A 14,912-nucleotide genomic window follows, 5' to 3' on the forward strand; every position below is an offset into this window, starting at 1 on the left:
TTCTGTATAATTTATTTTGTGAACGTGAGATCCAATTAGCTAGTGAAAAAATTGTTCTGGGGCATGTTTTGTTGTGTGCAGCTTTTTAATGATGACAACAGATTTTCAATAGAAAAGTTTAGATAGTGATGCTACACTGATAAAGAGAAAAGTCTAAAGCTAAAGTTTTAGCATGGGAAGGGCTTAAGAGGGCAGCACATGGGCTTTAACTGGAGCTGTCAGGTGCTATTCCCAGTTCTCTTGCTGGGAGGGCAGTCTGAGTGAGGGAGGCTCACTATGACACAGCTGTATCAGATGCTAGAAGAAGAAGGCACAGAATTGTGTGGGATTTCTAGAGCAAATATGCTGGGACCCAGGAATTTTTTTGGTCAGCACAAACATCTGTGGTTACAGACCCCACCTGAACAGGGGGTTGGAGTGCCGTGCAGACTTGTATTAGTGAAGCAGAAGCAGCTCTGGGAAATATATTCCTATTTATTTAACTACAATCCTACAAAGAAACTAGATTTGCTATAGTTTCCCATGCGCAAAATAGGGTTGAGAGAAGTTATAAGGCAGAAAATTTGTTTCCAAGGTTTGTAAAATAAGCCTGAATCCATCTCTCTTTGATAAGAGAGAACTGAGAAAATGGTAGAGAAATACTTCACTGGGACTATTCCTTTGCTTTCAAAATAACACCTGTCTGTAGCTGCTTAAAAATGCAGATGGATTGTAAGTATCATAGCATGGAACTGTGGAGTCCAGACAAACAAGTGTTGTCATTTAGCATCTATCAAGGCATACCCTGCATCCAGTGTTTCCAAAATATTCTCCTCTTCTCTGCCAAGTATTCTATCCAGGCAGAATTTTAACGAAAGAGGCAATTTTTTTGTTTGGTATTCCATGTCCTTTATCTGCAGAGTAGAGGCTAATTAAATGCCTCTTATTCCACCCCACAGCAATTTTTTCAATTTGTAATCACAGAATATATCTTAAACATGGAGTTTTTCCTGGTAATATCCCAATGATCTTAGTTTTAATATATTCTTACTCTCTGTTTAACCTTAACTTTAGTAAAATGTCATATATTTGAAACATCCAAAGGAATCAGCCATTCTGTTACATAGAACAAAAGCACAATTTTGTCATGAAGGGATAACTAATGGGTTTTTTTTTTTGTTTTTTTCAACCTGATGTGCTGTTTATAGTATTACTTTCTTTAAAAGGGTCTGTCCATATGAATTACACATCCATAGCTGAAGCTTGACTGTATAAGTTTTCAGTGCAGTATTAATGGATGTTATCTGTTGTGCTGTACTTTCAGGTTCGTATTTTTACCTATCTGATTGGAAGAGAAGCTGCTTTTGCTGATAACCTGAAGTGGATGGCCTGTGCTAACAAAGGTTAGTTAACATGCAACTGTGAAAGCCTTGTTTTCAAAATCCTATTACTGAGCCTTGCTGCATACCTGACCCTTCTGCAGATGTGGTTTCACTGACAACTAATCAGAGAGGATGGGTTGGTTTTTTTCCAGGAGAGGAAAATATTTATTCAACTTGTTGCATACTACTTAAAAATTGAAAAGTAATAATAATAATTAAAAAAACCCCACAACAACAATTTTGAATGCATTTTTTTGTAAAATATGTATCAAGTTTTTACAGTATGTGATCTCAAATTTTTGTTCAGATAACAGAGTTTAATTTCAAAGCATTTTTTCTATTATAGCTGCTATTACTCAGTCAGAGTTTCATTCCTAAGACCATTGGTACAAGTCCTGTTAGGCATGGTATGTAAAACACCAGACATGCTGTCACTTGAGGAACAAGCACTGTAATTGAAAAATCAGTTTTATATTTTTTAAGGAAGGAGCATTAAAACATGTACTGAGATGCTGCAGTATAAAGTTTGACTAATGTAAGTAAGGATGATTTAGAAAAATGCCAAACCCCCTAATTAATCTTCAGATTTTCAGATTTTCTTTTTCCTTTTCTCTTGGAAAGTTCTTTTTGTCCCTGTTGTGCCACATTACATTATGATGAATTGCATCAGGTGCTATCCATTTAGTCATTATTTCTTTAACTACTGTTATGTCCAGCTGATGGAAATTACTCAGTTTGAAGTCTTGTCTTAATCAGCTAATATTACACCATAATTTAGTTTAAATAATAGTATAAGAATCCTTTGAAGAGTCTTTTTGAAGACAATTTAATCAACAAAATCTTTTAGCTTTTTAGCCCAGCTCCACAGATTCATAAAGATCTAAGAACAGCAACTCAGAAATTAGTACCAGGCAATAGAGACTGCCTTAGTAGATCATCTGGTCCACGTCTTCCTTATTCCCAGAGGGTGAAAAGTGGTCACCTATGTCATTCTTTAGGACTACTTTGTTCTTTTCAGAACCATGTTGCTTTGAGTCAGAATCTTACTCATATGAATCAATGAAACAGCTTACTGACTGTTTCTTCTATATTTTTTTCCCTTACTTTAATGGTTACAATACCTGCTGTCTGATACAGCTTACCATGCAAAAATCTCTAAAAATCTCTTATCTGTGATCAGTAATTAAATGCTTTTGTATATCTTTGAAAATCACAATTGGAAACAGCACAGGTCATTATGTCAGACAGAATGGATTTTGGTCTTTTTCTTACATTTTCCAGCTACAGCTTGTCCGTTTGCTTTTAGTGGATTGCAGCACAACAGATGAGGAGTGTAGTAAAGCTGGTCTAAAGGCTGGCTGAATGGCTGGACTGCAGTTTACTGCTTGCAAGGGTGGGCCAAAGTGTGCTGTTGTCACTGAGGGTCAATGACCCTAAAATCAATTTTCCTTGCAGTGATTTTCCCCTTGGAAGCACAACATAGATGAAGGCTGTTTGCAGGGTTTCCAGCTGACTGGACTGTGGACAGCAGTCCTTTCCTTTAAAATGGCTCACAGGGGAAAATCATACCACTTTGCAGAACTTCTTTAGCTTCTAGATTCTGATGGTGAAACCTTGAAAAAACCCAAGCATGTTTTTCTGTTACATTTTTATTTATAAGTAGGGCATATCTAGAGGGAGTTGGCTTAATGAAGCAGAACACCAAACCATTTAAAATACATTAAAACACTGAAGAACCCTAAAGTCCCTCTAGAGCAGTTTGTGAGACTTACAGTGATTTACTCTTCTGCATCTTGTGCAAGTGCACCTAAAGGAAAAGAATAAAGCTTTACTAATATTCTGAAGTGAACAAAGGTTAGTTTCCTAGTGCTTAGTGAGCATGTGCCACATTTAAAGTAAGCAGGCACTACCTTTCTCTCAGCAGTTACTTCCAGCAGAAAGCTGTAAAGATAAAGATGGGATTTAAATCATTACTTATAAAACAGCCAGGATTAAGCCTCCCCCCCAGTAACATTCTGTATTGCATTAGTGATTTGACAGTCTCTGCTTTAATTATTCTTTTCTTTATTTCTATCATGTATCATCACTGTGCTTGGCATATTGTAAAATGGATAGAGGGGATCCATCAGTACGAAGGAGCGGAGGCTGAGAAAGCAGCTCAGAGCAAAAATGTTTTACGTATGAGAGGTCAGATAGTGGCTCTCTGTCTGCCAGCAGAGGACAGATTACCCCTGAGGCAAATTGTGCCCCAGCTGTAGCAGTTTATAGACTATTGTTTTAGCAGAGGGGAGTCGCACACAGGAAGCTCCAGTCACATCTATTCCCACTATTAGCGTGACCCCGGCACCGCGCCCTGTGGGCTGCTGGGGGGGTGGCAGCCAGCCAGGTACGGATGCTGTTCACCTGCTTGAGAGGCCTCTGGGGTGGGGGGCAGGGGGAGTCTCCATGGGAGTTTTACAGCTGCAGTGAAACAATGAATTTCCACCTTAGTTCCTACCCTAAGAGAATTTTTAAAATTCTGGTATTTTGTTAGTTGGAAGAATATTGCATCTATTATGCACAGTGTCCAGAAATAGAAAAGAACTGCACTCCCTGTAAAAATCCATTCCAGCTATTTTGGAAAGTTATGAGCCTGATTGTGGACATCTTAGAGAAAAGCAAGGCATCCATAACCATTGCAAAGACTGTGTAATATGGAAAGACAGCCCACTTGGAGAGCACGAGTGTCTGGTTTTGACCATGTTATTAGCATATCTCATGCTTGTCATTACCAAATACTGGTCATTTCCTTCATGATCTTTTTCCTGCTAGGGAGGGAAAAAAGGTAGCACTGACTCTAAGGGACTCTGAGGTGGTATAATTCACACACCAGGGAGCTGAGAAGCAGATGTTAGAAGGCAAATATTTAAGCATTGGTTTGCTGCTGTTGCTTACATGGCCTCAGCAGCTGTGCTCAAGAACTTCACAGCACATCTTTATCTGATGATTAAACCTTGGTATAGAAAGGGTAAGGTTCTTAAATCTACAGGATACCTCTGATCTTTAGATAAGAGATGTAAATGTAGCAGTGTAGGAAACTAATTCTTGTGAGGTTTGATGTTTGTTGCACATATCTACAGACACATAAATCATCAAAAAGTCAGAGGGAAAATTAAGTAAGAGAATGTTAGCTAATGCCATCCTTAGCTATATTATAGTACATTTTAGTAGAGTTTTTCCATTAGAAGAAGACAGAAAAATAATTAGAACAAGCATTATAAATGTGGGAAATGCCATTCACATAACTTTTGCAATTCTTTTCACCTTTCTGCAAAGAAAGCTAAAACTTCAGAAAAATACCTTTTTGTAAAACAAATTAAATAGCTGAACTGTATATTCACAGAAGATAAGTAATTGTTCACATTACATGTGTTAGGGAAACTGTAAAATCATTGTAGATTTTTCTAATGTAAGCTACAAATGCACAAGCCATATTTACAAGCAGATTAAATAGACAAAATCTTCAATGCAAGAAAGGAATTCTTCCCAGAACTTACAAATGAAACTCACCCCCAAGACCACATAATAAAAAATCCAGAGAGAATCCATATGGTTGTGTCATATGTCACCATCTAAGTCGACATATATGTTTAGCAGCAGTTTTTACTAAACTCAGTTATTTGAAACAATCTGATTAAAAGAAATAAAGTCTCTAACACAGTCTTTCACCTTTTCATCAGTTGCAGCCTGATATATGAATAAATCTGTGAAACAGATATGATTCAAAAAATATGATTTTTCCCCACACTAACACCTTTTTCTTCCACTTCTAACCTTGACTGTAGCTGTCATACTTGCTGGGCAAGGAGTGCTGCTGGGCAAGGAGTGCTGCATGGCAAGCCTGCATCTACATGCATGCTGCTATACATAAGCTGAGTCACCCTCTGGCTCCTTGCAGATACCATGTTCTATGTCACTTTTTTCAGCCTTGGGGTAGTCACAAATTTTTACCTTTCTTTGAAACGTTTAATTATTTGATAAATTTATATGAAATTATTTCAGATTTACCCACTATCTCTCTTATCCTTAAGAAATTCGGTCAAAACTGTTTTCTCTGTTGTGCAGTTTGGAGATTTGGTTTGCATGTTGTTGTACTACAAGAAGAAGTAAATACTTTGTCTGAAGCATGCTGCCTGGAGAGTTCTGTGTAAGCCATGATATGACAGTGTGCATTCTCAGAGAAATACCCAATGTAAAACACATTCAGATGACAAATAGTTACAAATAGATGCTCAAGTAGGTGTCTCTGCTCATGTGGGCTGTACCTGGCCCAGATGAATCTCTTAAAAATGAAAGATAAAACGAGAAAAGAAGGTTTAGCATTCAGTGTCTTGTGATGTATGAAACCTGTATGGCACACATTAAAGTGTTTCAGACTGGGTTCTGGTTTTTTTGTTTGTTGATTTTGGCTTTGTTTGAGTAATCTAGTTAATTTTTTTTTCAGTCAAAAAACTGACATAAAAACATAGCAGGAGACAATCAGAATGCACGCTCATTTTACAAGAAGGTATTCTTTCTTTCAAAGAAAAGAATTTTCCAGGCATAGCCATCCAGGAGCTTTGTAAAAGAGCCTTTAAATGTGTCTTCAAGGTTTCTATTTTAACGAAGTTCAGCATTAAGAAATGTCAACTGTGATTTTGGCTTTTCTGGACTAGGAAATACCACTTGCTTTAAGAAAGACTTTCCATTACCTTAGATACATCACAAGTGTTTTCAGATTTTTTAAAATCTCCTTTTAGTGTCTTGGCCCTCACTTACAACCACTGTACACTAGTTTAAGATCCATTAGGAAAATGTAGGTCATGACCTGTAAAATGAGTGATCCATGCAATTCTGAAGTATTTTGAATCCTTGATTGAAAACTATAAATCACATTGTGTTTCTCTATGTGAATATCTCATATTGGCAAATTATCATATTTTGATTGTTTAAGTGATTATATTTTGATATTTTGTATTGGCATGTACATCAAATCAAAAGGAAGGGAACAAGGGAAGTGCCCCTTGTTACTCACAGGAAAGAGAAACCCTTAGTTGGACTTGTGACACTCAGCAACCCAAAAAATGGAGCAGATGTAGTCAGCAGGGATATTGAATCAGAAAGTACAAAGCAGTGCAGAGCACCCTTGCAGTCCTGCTGAAATTGCTGCTGCCTACAATAAGCAGAGCTCAAAATTTCTGTGCAGTTGTCATGTTTTCCTCTGCAGTTTATTATTCCAGCTCTGCAGAAGTTGTGATCTTGTCAAAAGACTAAAATTGTAGCAAGGCGTCTTTCATGAAAATTCCTTATTGGCCTTTTCTCATCAAAGAAAATGAAAGTATTTGAAGAGGAAGTGATGCATTTAAATAAGGCCTGATGAAACTACAGCTTTGAAATTTGTTAGTCATTCATCACCCTTGCATGATGTGGGCTCCAGATGCCAAATTTGTGATGTATGAAGGGACTTGACATCTAAGCACTGAATAGGAAGTGGTGACAGCTCAAATAGCTGTGGCCTCTGCTGTTCTCAGTACTGTCAGGTTGTAGATGTTTCAAAGGATTAAGGAAGCTGTGATTACTAAGACAAGCAAGTCTAGTCGTAGTCTACATTTTCCTGCCATTTGGAAGCAACATATTGTCATTATCTGATGTTCTGTCATATTCTGTAAGGATGAGCATTTTAGAGCATATAGAACTTGTGTTTTGGTACTGTACTTCTAATCTGGAATGTTTCTTCAAACAGGAGAAATTGGATGAGTCACATTTGGACAAAGTCAATACCATTTTGAACTTTTATACTGTGCAGCATTAAAAAAACACAACAACAACAATAACAACCCCCCCCTGAAACTTCTTAATGATTAAACAACAGTAATATTTTTCTGGAACTTGAGAGTTTAGGACAGGCAATGCAGTGGTTCATAGCAATATTGGGAACCCAGTCATTCAAGACTGGCCAAAGATTTCACATACTTCTGTTTTCACCAATTACTACTGTTTGACTCTGCTTCTGATGAAACATTCCTTTTTTGCATTTCTTCTTTGGGAATAAACAAGCAGACAACATGACAGACACAAAGCATAATACTCCTTGTTGCAGTCTTCCTTAATTTGTTATGCCTGGTTTATAACTTGGAACTGTGTGTCTCCACAGGGTTTTTCACTCAGATCTCTACCTTAGCTGATGTTCAAGAGAATGTTATGGAATATCTCCATGTTCTTAGCCGACCAAAGGTTATTGACCAAGAGCACGATGTAGTATGGACTGAAGCATATATTGACAGCACTGTAAGTATGCAAAATAAAACATTTAAAATAGGCTTTCTGCATAAAACGGAGAATCAGGAGCAAAACTGTTGTTGCAGAAACACTAGCTGTGCATATGATTTCTGTTGCTGGAATGTGCCAGTTCAGTGTAAGTATGAGGACTTGATATCTTACTGTTACAGGTATGTTGTTAAATATTACAGAACTATAGCAGATGTTTCTACATTATAACTTGCATAGAAAATAGTGAAAAAACTTGAGTAGCAGCAAAATTTAACATTTATGATCTCCAAATGTACATCTACTTTATTAGGGATATATGAACACTGAACAAGAATTTATTAGATGGAATAACCATTTTTTTCTATATGTTTTAAAGCTTGCCAATGAATATGTCCATATAAAAGCACAGACTGACAGGAATCAATATTTTATTATATAAAGATGGGTCAAGACCTATCAGTGACAACTGTGATGTCTTAGGGATGAATAATGAGAAGATTCTGATTTTTAAAGTGGGTTGAATAGGGTGATTTGCTAGCAAAATCATCATACATGTCCAATTTTAATTTTACATTATTGTGAAACATTAGAGTTAAACCAGAACTTTGTTATGCAGTGACTGAACACTCATAATACACTCATGTGTCATTTGTGGTAAATCATCAGATTTTATCTAGATGATAAGTTTCATGGATTGTTCTAAAATAGCTTTTTATATGATTTCTTTTTATTACCATGTTTCTTCTGACCCATTTAAAATGGTTTGGTTTGTCTGTTAGCTGTAGAACAAGAGTTTGTATCAAACAACTGACCTTTAGTATAACTGATGCCAAGTGTTCAGTGTAATTAATAGAAGATCACAGCTGATGAGTGGTAAAGTTGCCTCTTTTTGGTTTCAATTTTTTCCTTTTGTGAATGTAGGGAAAGGTGGGAGAATCTCATCAGCTTCACTTTGATATTTGGGGTTTGTTTGGTTTAGTTTGCATCTGTAATGCTTCTAGAAATTTTAGTTTTAAATCAAAATATTCTAGGGGATAAAAAAAAAAAAAAGCACCCTGGGAATAGATTTTTGCCTCAATTTCACATTTGCTTAGATCTTTTATTTTCTTCAGTTCCAGCCATGGGTAGAGCAATGTAAAACAAATACTAAAACTGTAGTCATGAAGAAGGAAGAAAAAGATGATTGGAAATATAGCTTTGCAGGGAACTTAGCTCTATTTCCTTCTCATATTGATCCATTCTCCTTTGTTGTCTTTCTTTTATCAAAAAATATGAGTGAGACAAACAAGTTTCCCATTATCACGTACCCTTCAGGGGCTCTCACAAAATGGAGAGATGACTATGAAAACCTAGTTCTTGGTCACTTCTTACATTTATATGCTCGAAGTAATCAATGTGTGTAGATGTTGAAGGGAGCTTTTGTACTTACTAGCAGGAGTAGCAGGAAGAGATCCATGTAAGTGGTATTTTAATCCTACTCTCCTTGTCCTTTGCCTATGAATCTTGCATTAAAATTGTTGCAAGCAAAACTTCCTCTGTTTTCAACACCCAAATCCTCCTCCTTATCTACAAAGAAAGTACAAAATGCCATTTCAGAATTAATTATACACTTTACTTTCTCTTTCATCTGTTCATCTCTACTTCTTTGATCACTGCAGAGAGGAAAAAAAAACCCAGAAAAGTTAGTCTTAACTTACAATGACTCCCCTGTAGGTTATAGAAAGGCTAAGGAAAGTGAAGAAGTTAATGTTGTGTGAAACAGAAAGTGAATACAGCAGGGGTGAGTAAATGCAAGTGAATTTAAGAACACTAGAGGGAGCGTAGAGAAGGAATCTTGAGAAAACAGAAAAATAAAATACAACTGAGCTGTTACATTCTTGAATAAAGGAACTGTTTAAAAAACAAAAGCTGGTTTACTGCGATCAAAATAAAATACTTCTAGGCACTTCTCTTCCTTCCTCACTCTCTGAACTAAGAAGAATTAATGTCACTACACATTTTTATATGCAGATGTACATTTTTATACACACATATATAGACTTTCTTAGTGTCTGAAAACTCCATGCAAGACCCTAATAAATTAGATGGTATAAGAAAAGGTTTTAAAATAGAATACTATGATCTACTTAGTTGCAAACTACCTTTCTCCTCCCTTGTCCCCACAAAACCCCCTCACAGACAAAGGATCAGGGTAAATTAGAGTAGACACATACAAAACTCTGGAAACAGGAATGAAGGGAACCTTGTAACAAGCCAGATGTGCTTCTACCTCAGCTAAAGCTGCCTCAGTGCTGTTTTCAAAGGCCATGTCTAGTGTCTTGGCACTGGAAAAGCCATCTAAATAATCCTCTTCATCCCATAACTTACTAATTTTCACAGACTGTTTGTGTCCCCACACCTCCATGCCTGCTGCTTGGACCTTGCCAAGGTAGAAATAAGTTGTCTGTATTTTCAGCTGTGTTAGAACAGCCATGGCCAGATTCTCAGGGCTATATATACATTATTGTAATCAGTGTCAATGTGCCCTGGCAGCATGGAGTATACATCCCCATTCCCTTCTCACCAAGTATCAGAGCTAATTGGCCAGCTGTGCTGTTTCTGAGCAAGTAACATTAGGCTGGAACATGCACCCAGACAGAAAGGAGCTGGATAGGAATATTCTTAGGATAGAAAACATTTCCCCTGCTGCCTCAGCCTGTTCTTATTCGGTATTTGTCCAGGACAAAGTCATCTGTGAAAGCCACAAGTTAGGTCATGTAAGTGTTTGACACCACTTAGGAATATTACCAGAATAATTTTGCTGCTAAAACGTGGCATCTAATTCCTGCATCTGCTCACCTTTCCTGTAAGAGGATGTCTGCAAAATGTTCGTGCAGCTGCCTCTTCAGCCTGGTTTTGACACCCTGAGCTGCTTCACTTTCTGTTAGAGGAAAGTACAACACTTATAGAACTGGAAGTCCCTGGCAAGGTATCACAAGCATAAAATATAACATGGAGCAACCTGTAGGAATGTCAGGTCTGTGTTTCCTTTGATGTTGTCAGGATCACACCTCTGATAGCTGACAGGATTATAAAGCAACTGAGACCAGCCCTCTCTGAGTTATTCCTTGCTTTTTAGGCAACTGAACTGGCTTTCTTTTCTCTCCCCAGTGTTTTCTGTCTTTCTGAAGAGGTAACCAGCCAGTTCCTAGGGTCAGTTTTAGTTACTCTCCATCAGAAAATTCTTTATCTTTCTTCCCTTAAGCCCATGATTTCTCATTGGAGACATTATTAGCAGTGGCTTAAAGCCTCAATTTCTTTGAAAAAGTCTTTTGACATAGGAGTGATGTAAGGCTAAGAGGTATCACTGACTCTCAGAGAAATTTAACAGATTTCTGAAGTAATTTGAATTTGGTCTGTGGATAACAGTGCTGATTTGACTCTGTTTAGTTATTCCCTTTAGAAATAGTCTTTACCAGCACATCTTAGGATAATTCTAAAGTCAGCTACACAATAACTGGAGTCCTAGTCCTGTAACAGCTTCTAGCTTAAGTGCTGCCAATACCTTCAGGCTAACATGTTGGGACTGCAGTATGTGATATAGACCAGCCAGTGTCCAGTCTTGCAATTTAGTGTTCTCTGATCCCAGATGCTACACCTTGCCCTAGTCTTGGTCTCTTTTCCATTTCTACTTCTCAGGTCAGCAGCTTGATACCTGGTAGAAGTAAGTAAGTTTTGTTGGCTCTATGTGAAAAGGTGCTTGAGTTGTCAAAACTAAGGGGACAGGCAAATGACTGATTGTGGAGTCTAAGAAGAGATTGTCTTCCTTACATGTTCCTGTTCAGCTGGATAGGCAGGAGGATCCATAGGCCACCTGGGACTGCTGCACATTGGCTGTGGCTACGCTGGGTCACAGACAGTGAGGCTTGGGCAGCTCTCTAGCAGACCACTCTCAACTCTTCTGCCTCAAAAGCCATCATTAAGGCTGACAAGGATGTAATGCTTCAGAAAATAAAATACCTTTACAGGTGCTTTAAAAAATTAGTTGGATATCTGTTTGAAAGCTTCCAAAGGTACTCTTTCCACAGTAGAAAAGAATTCTAAGAATATCAAAGTATTTCAGGAAGCAGATGCTTTTAAAGTTGCCAGGGACTTCTTTCAAACATGTGTACATCTAGTGCAGATCAATACAAGTGGATATATTTGGAGGAAAACGTAAATTGCCTGGGTATCAAAATATTCAAGTGAGATAATACATAGAGGTGGTCTCTGAATTATGGGTAATCATCTCTAAAGCACAGAAGCCCTTAACTCATTCTTATGGTACCATCTGGAGTATGGAGGAACATTACTTTTCGCTGCAGGAAATAAGGAGAAAAGACTGGAATGGCCCTGGAGTTCCTACTGTTTAAAGGCTTGCAATTGAGAATTTGTTTATTGGGGCATATGATTTGACCTTCTCGAACACTTTTTGACTCTTCCTGGTGAAATTTATTTCTCATAAGTGTACCTGAATATAGTCTCTGGATCTAATGCACTGTTGAGTTAATCTCCTCCAAGCTATTAGTCTCAAGCTGTGAGCAGAATCAGACAAACATTACCATGTTGGCTCTCTTAAGATTCGAACTGGAGGATTTCTTTGCATAACAAGAGCAAGTAATTATTTCATTTAATATTTTGAGATGGCTGGTGCTTCAGAATTTGAGTTCATTTTAATAAAAAGCATTCTGAGTCATTACAGGTCAAGATTCAACATAATATGAAATGGTGAGTAGTTTTTACTCTTTATACTTTTAATCATAGTTGAAGTACTATATATTGATCTGTGTTATCCCACTTTCCCATAAACATATTCAGTTATGGATTTTAGCTCAGTTCTACCAATACTATTAGAAATATCTGTCCTTTTCCTCTCTGAAGAAGAGATTTTTAAGAAATATTTTCTAAGAGGCTGATAACTGTGCTAGTAAGGCAACCAGTGTTGTCTACAGCAATGGAAATGTATTTCTGCAGCAAGAAAATACTGCTAATCACTGCAGAACTGAATGTCAGGGAATGTCATTCATGAGCAGCTGTGAAAAGAAAATCTCTGCACACGAGCATTTAATTTTCAAAATAATGTTTTCAAACTAGAGATGTGTTGCTTTTTTCCAAGTCCCACTTTGGACTTGGTTACATACTCGAACACTCCCTTTGTGGCAAGCATCACTTAATCTCTAATAATTTACAACTTCTTTATCAGAGAAGGTCATCACCACTGACTGACTCTGAGGTTCTCATGAGAATTTCCTTTTCTTGCTTTGACATTTAAATGAATTAGGCCAGGGTAAGAAAATCTCATGGGTAGGAAAATCTCGTGCATGGATATCAGGCCTTCAGTTGGTTCAGTTTTTTTCTTAAAATATATTCTTCAAGCTCTGCTTTGTTTCCTTCAGTCTTTTGAAGACTCTGATATGGGAGAGAAAGTAAAAAGTAGCCAAGAGAATGCCTGTTTATCGAGACCTCAGTCTGGATTAATTTTCTTGGAAAAATGTAACAGCTTTGACCATTCCATGTCTCTTGAAGCTTCTATAAGAGCGTGGTTGCATTTTGAAGTTTCAGGTCCAGGAATTATTGTCTGCTATGTTTGCACTGGGATCTTTAAGACGTGGGGAAGTGCTTAAAATATTAGCAATGGTGATCAATACAGCTACTTATACACACAGTAAAAAAAATATATTTTGCACTTATTTAATTGTAGGTTCAACATCCCTTTATGCTGATGATTAGTGAGGCTGTCAGTGGAAATCTTCATTGACAGCCCAGTAAAAAAAAACTTTCAGCCATGACTTTTATGAGTTCTGTCATCCAAAATATCCAGTTGCTATAATTAAGTATTCTTGTTTTCTTCTAAACAGTTCTAATATTTTTGTTTCACCGCTGGATCCAGAATATAAATGAATTACCATTAACAGCATTAACTGTTTCAAATTCAGTAAGATCTGTGTCAACTGTTACAACATAATGAGCGCTCAAGATAGTAAATGAAAAAAACCTCTCAACTGAATAGAATTAATGCACTCTCATTATCTTTCAGATGCAGCTCCAGATAGCAATGGACGTTGTTCTTTTTTGTTACAAAATGCACATCTGATTTACTTATGTTAGGCAGCAGGGTGCTAATCAGTGCAGGGAACACTGTGCCACTTAAATTTGAGCTTAGAGCCCTTGCTTACACAGCAGCACAAGAGTCGTGGGGCAGCATGTCCCAATAAAGCACACAAATTGAGACCCCTGAAATGGAAATTGGGGTATGCAAAGGAAAGCAAAGTCCATAATGACCTAGTGGGAATGTGGATATTTAAGAATGATTTGTGCATCGTTCCATGTAAACACAGCACATACAAATAAGAACGTTCATAATCATAGATAACACCTATGAACATGCACATATGTACACGTGTACCTTCCTACTTTTTGAAATAAAATACTTAATTTGAGAAATCACATTTGCTTTATTCCACTGCCAGTGCTGGAACTTATGCCATTAGGGCAATTTTCAGTGATTGCATTAAGCAAAGAGTATTACTACAGAGAGCTAATTGCTAGTTGTCAAAGTTACTAGAAAAAAATGTTGTAAGGAAATAGCAATATTTGTTTTAATGAATTAACAGTTTTCATATGTATCACTGTACACAGTATTTACACTATAGAATGCTATATGCAATACATCAAAAAATGTTTAAAACATAAAAAAACACAAACAAAAACTCCTGTGCTTAGAGAGGAACATAAAATTTCCTGCTGGGGATGTGGAACATGGAATGCCATCTGTATTATATGGCACTGAGAAAACTGATTATGTTTGGACCTCTATTTCATAGCAGATGGGTTCATTAAATTTAATAGCCTCCAGAGCCTTTAGAAACAGTGTTAAAAACATGTGGAACATGCTGAGACACTTCACTTCTCGCCCCACCGTCATTATTACTCTGGCACAGACTATAAATATTACAGTACTTTATTTCCATTGAAATGGATTACTGTTATAATTATTTTTCCTAGTGTACATTTACATGAGAAATGCAGAATTCAAACTGTACTTCTTCGAATTTTGAGATGTGCAATTGATATCTTTAAATGCATTTCACAGCTCTTTGCACATGGAGGCTTTGATAGAGAACTTATTTTTATCTTCTTCCTGCGCCATCAGCAAGCAGCTGTAATGCCACAGCAAAGCTGGGTCTCAAGCAGCTCTCCTTCCAGTGTGGTGCAAATAGTACAAGCATGTTAAACCAGAGAAGG

The 14,912-nt window shown here is 37.2% G+C and overlaps 1 protein-coding gene across 2 annotated transcripts in view; it reads left to right on the forward strand.

The window, feature by feature from the left end:
* Positions 1 to 14,912, forward strand: part of CACNA2D3 (calcium voltage-gated channel auxiliary subunit alpha2delta 3) — a 383,322-nt gene that overhangs the window by 244,075 nt on the left and 124,335 nt on the right. For both annotated transcript variants that reach the window (XR_011728222.1, XM_071755835.1), the window contains exons 12-13: positions 1,304 to 1,382; positions 7,534 to 7,667. Coding sequence is in view for 1 of the 2 variants with exons in the window: in XM_071755835.1 (XP_071611936.1) it covers positions 1,304 to 1,382; positions 7,534 to 7,667 (213 nt within the window). In the remaining variant the exon portion in view is untranslated. The remainder of the gene's footprint in view (positions 1 to 1,303; positions 1,383 to 7,533; positions 7,668 to 14,912) is intronic.

The sequence above is a fragment of the Heliangelus exortis genome, chromosome 12 (assembly GCF_036169615.1).
Source record: "Heliangelus exortis chromosome 12, bHelExo1.hap1, whole genome shotgun sequence".
In the NCBI taxonomy this organism is placed as follows: domain Eukaryota; kingdom Metazoa; phylum Chordata; class Aves; order Apodiformes; family Trochilidae; genus Heliangelus; species Heliangelus exortis.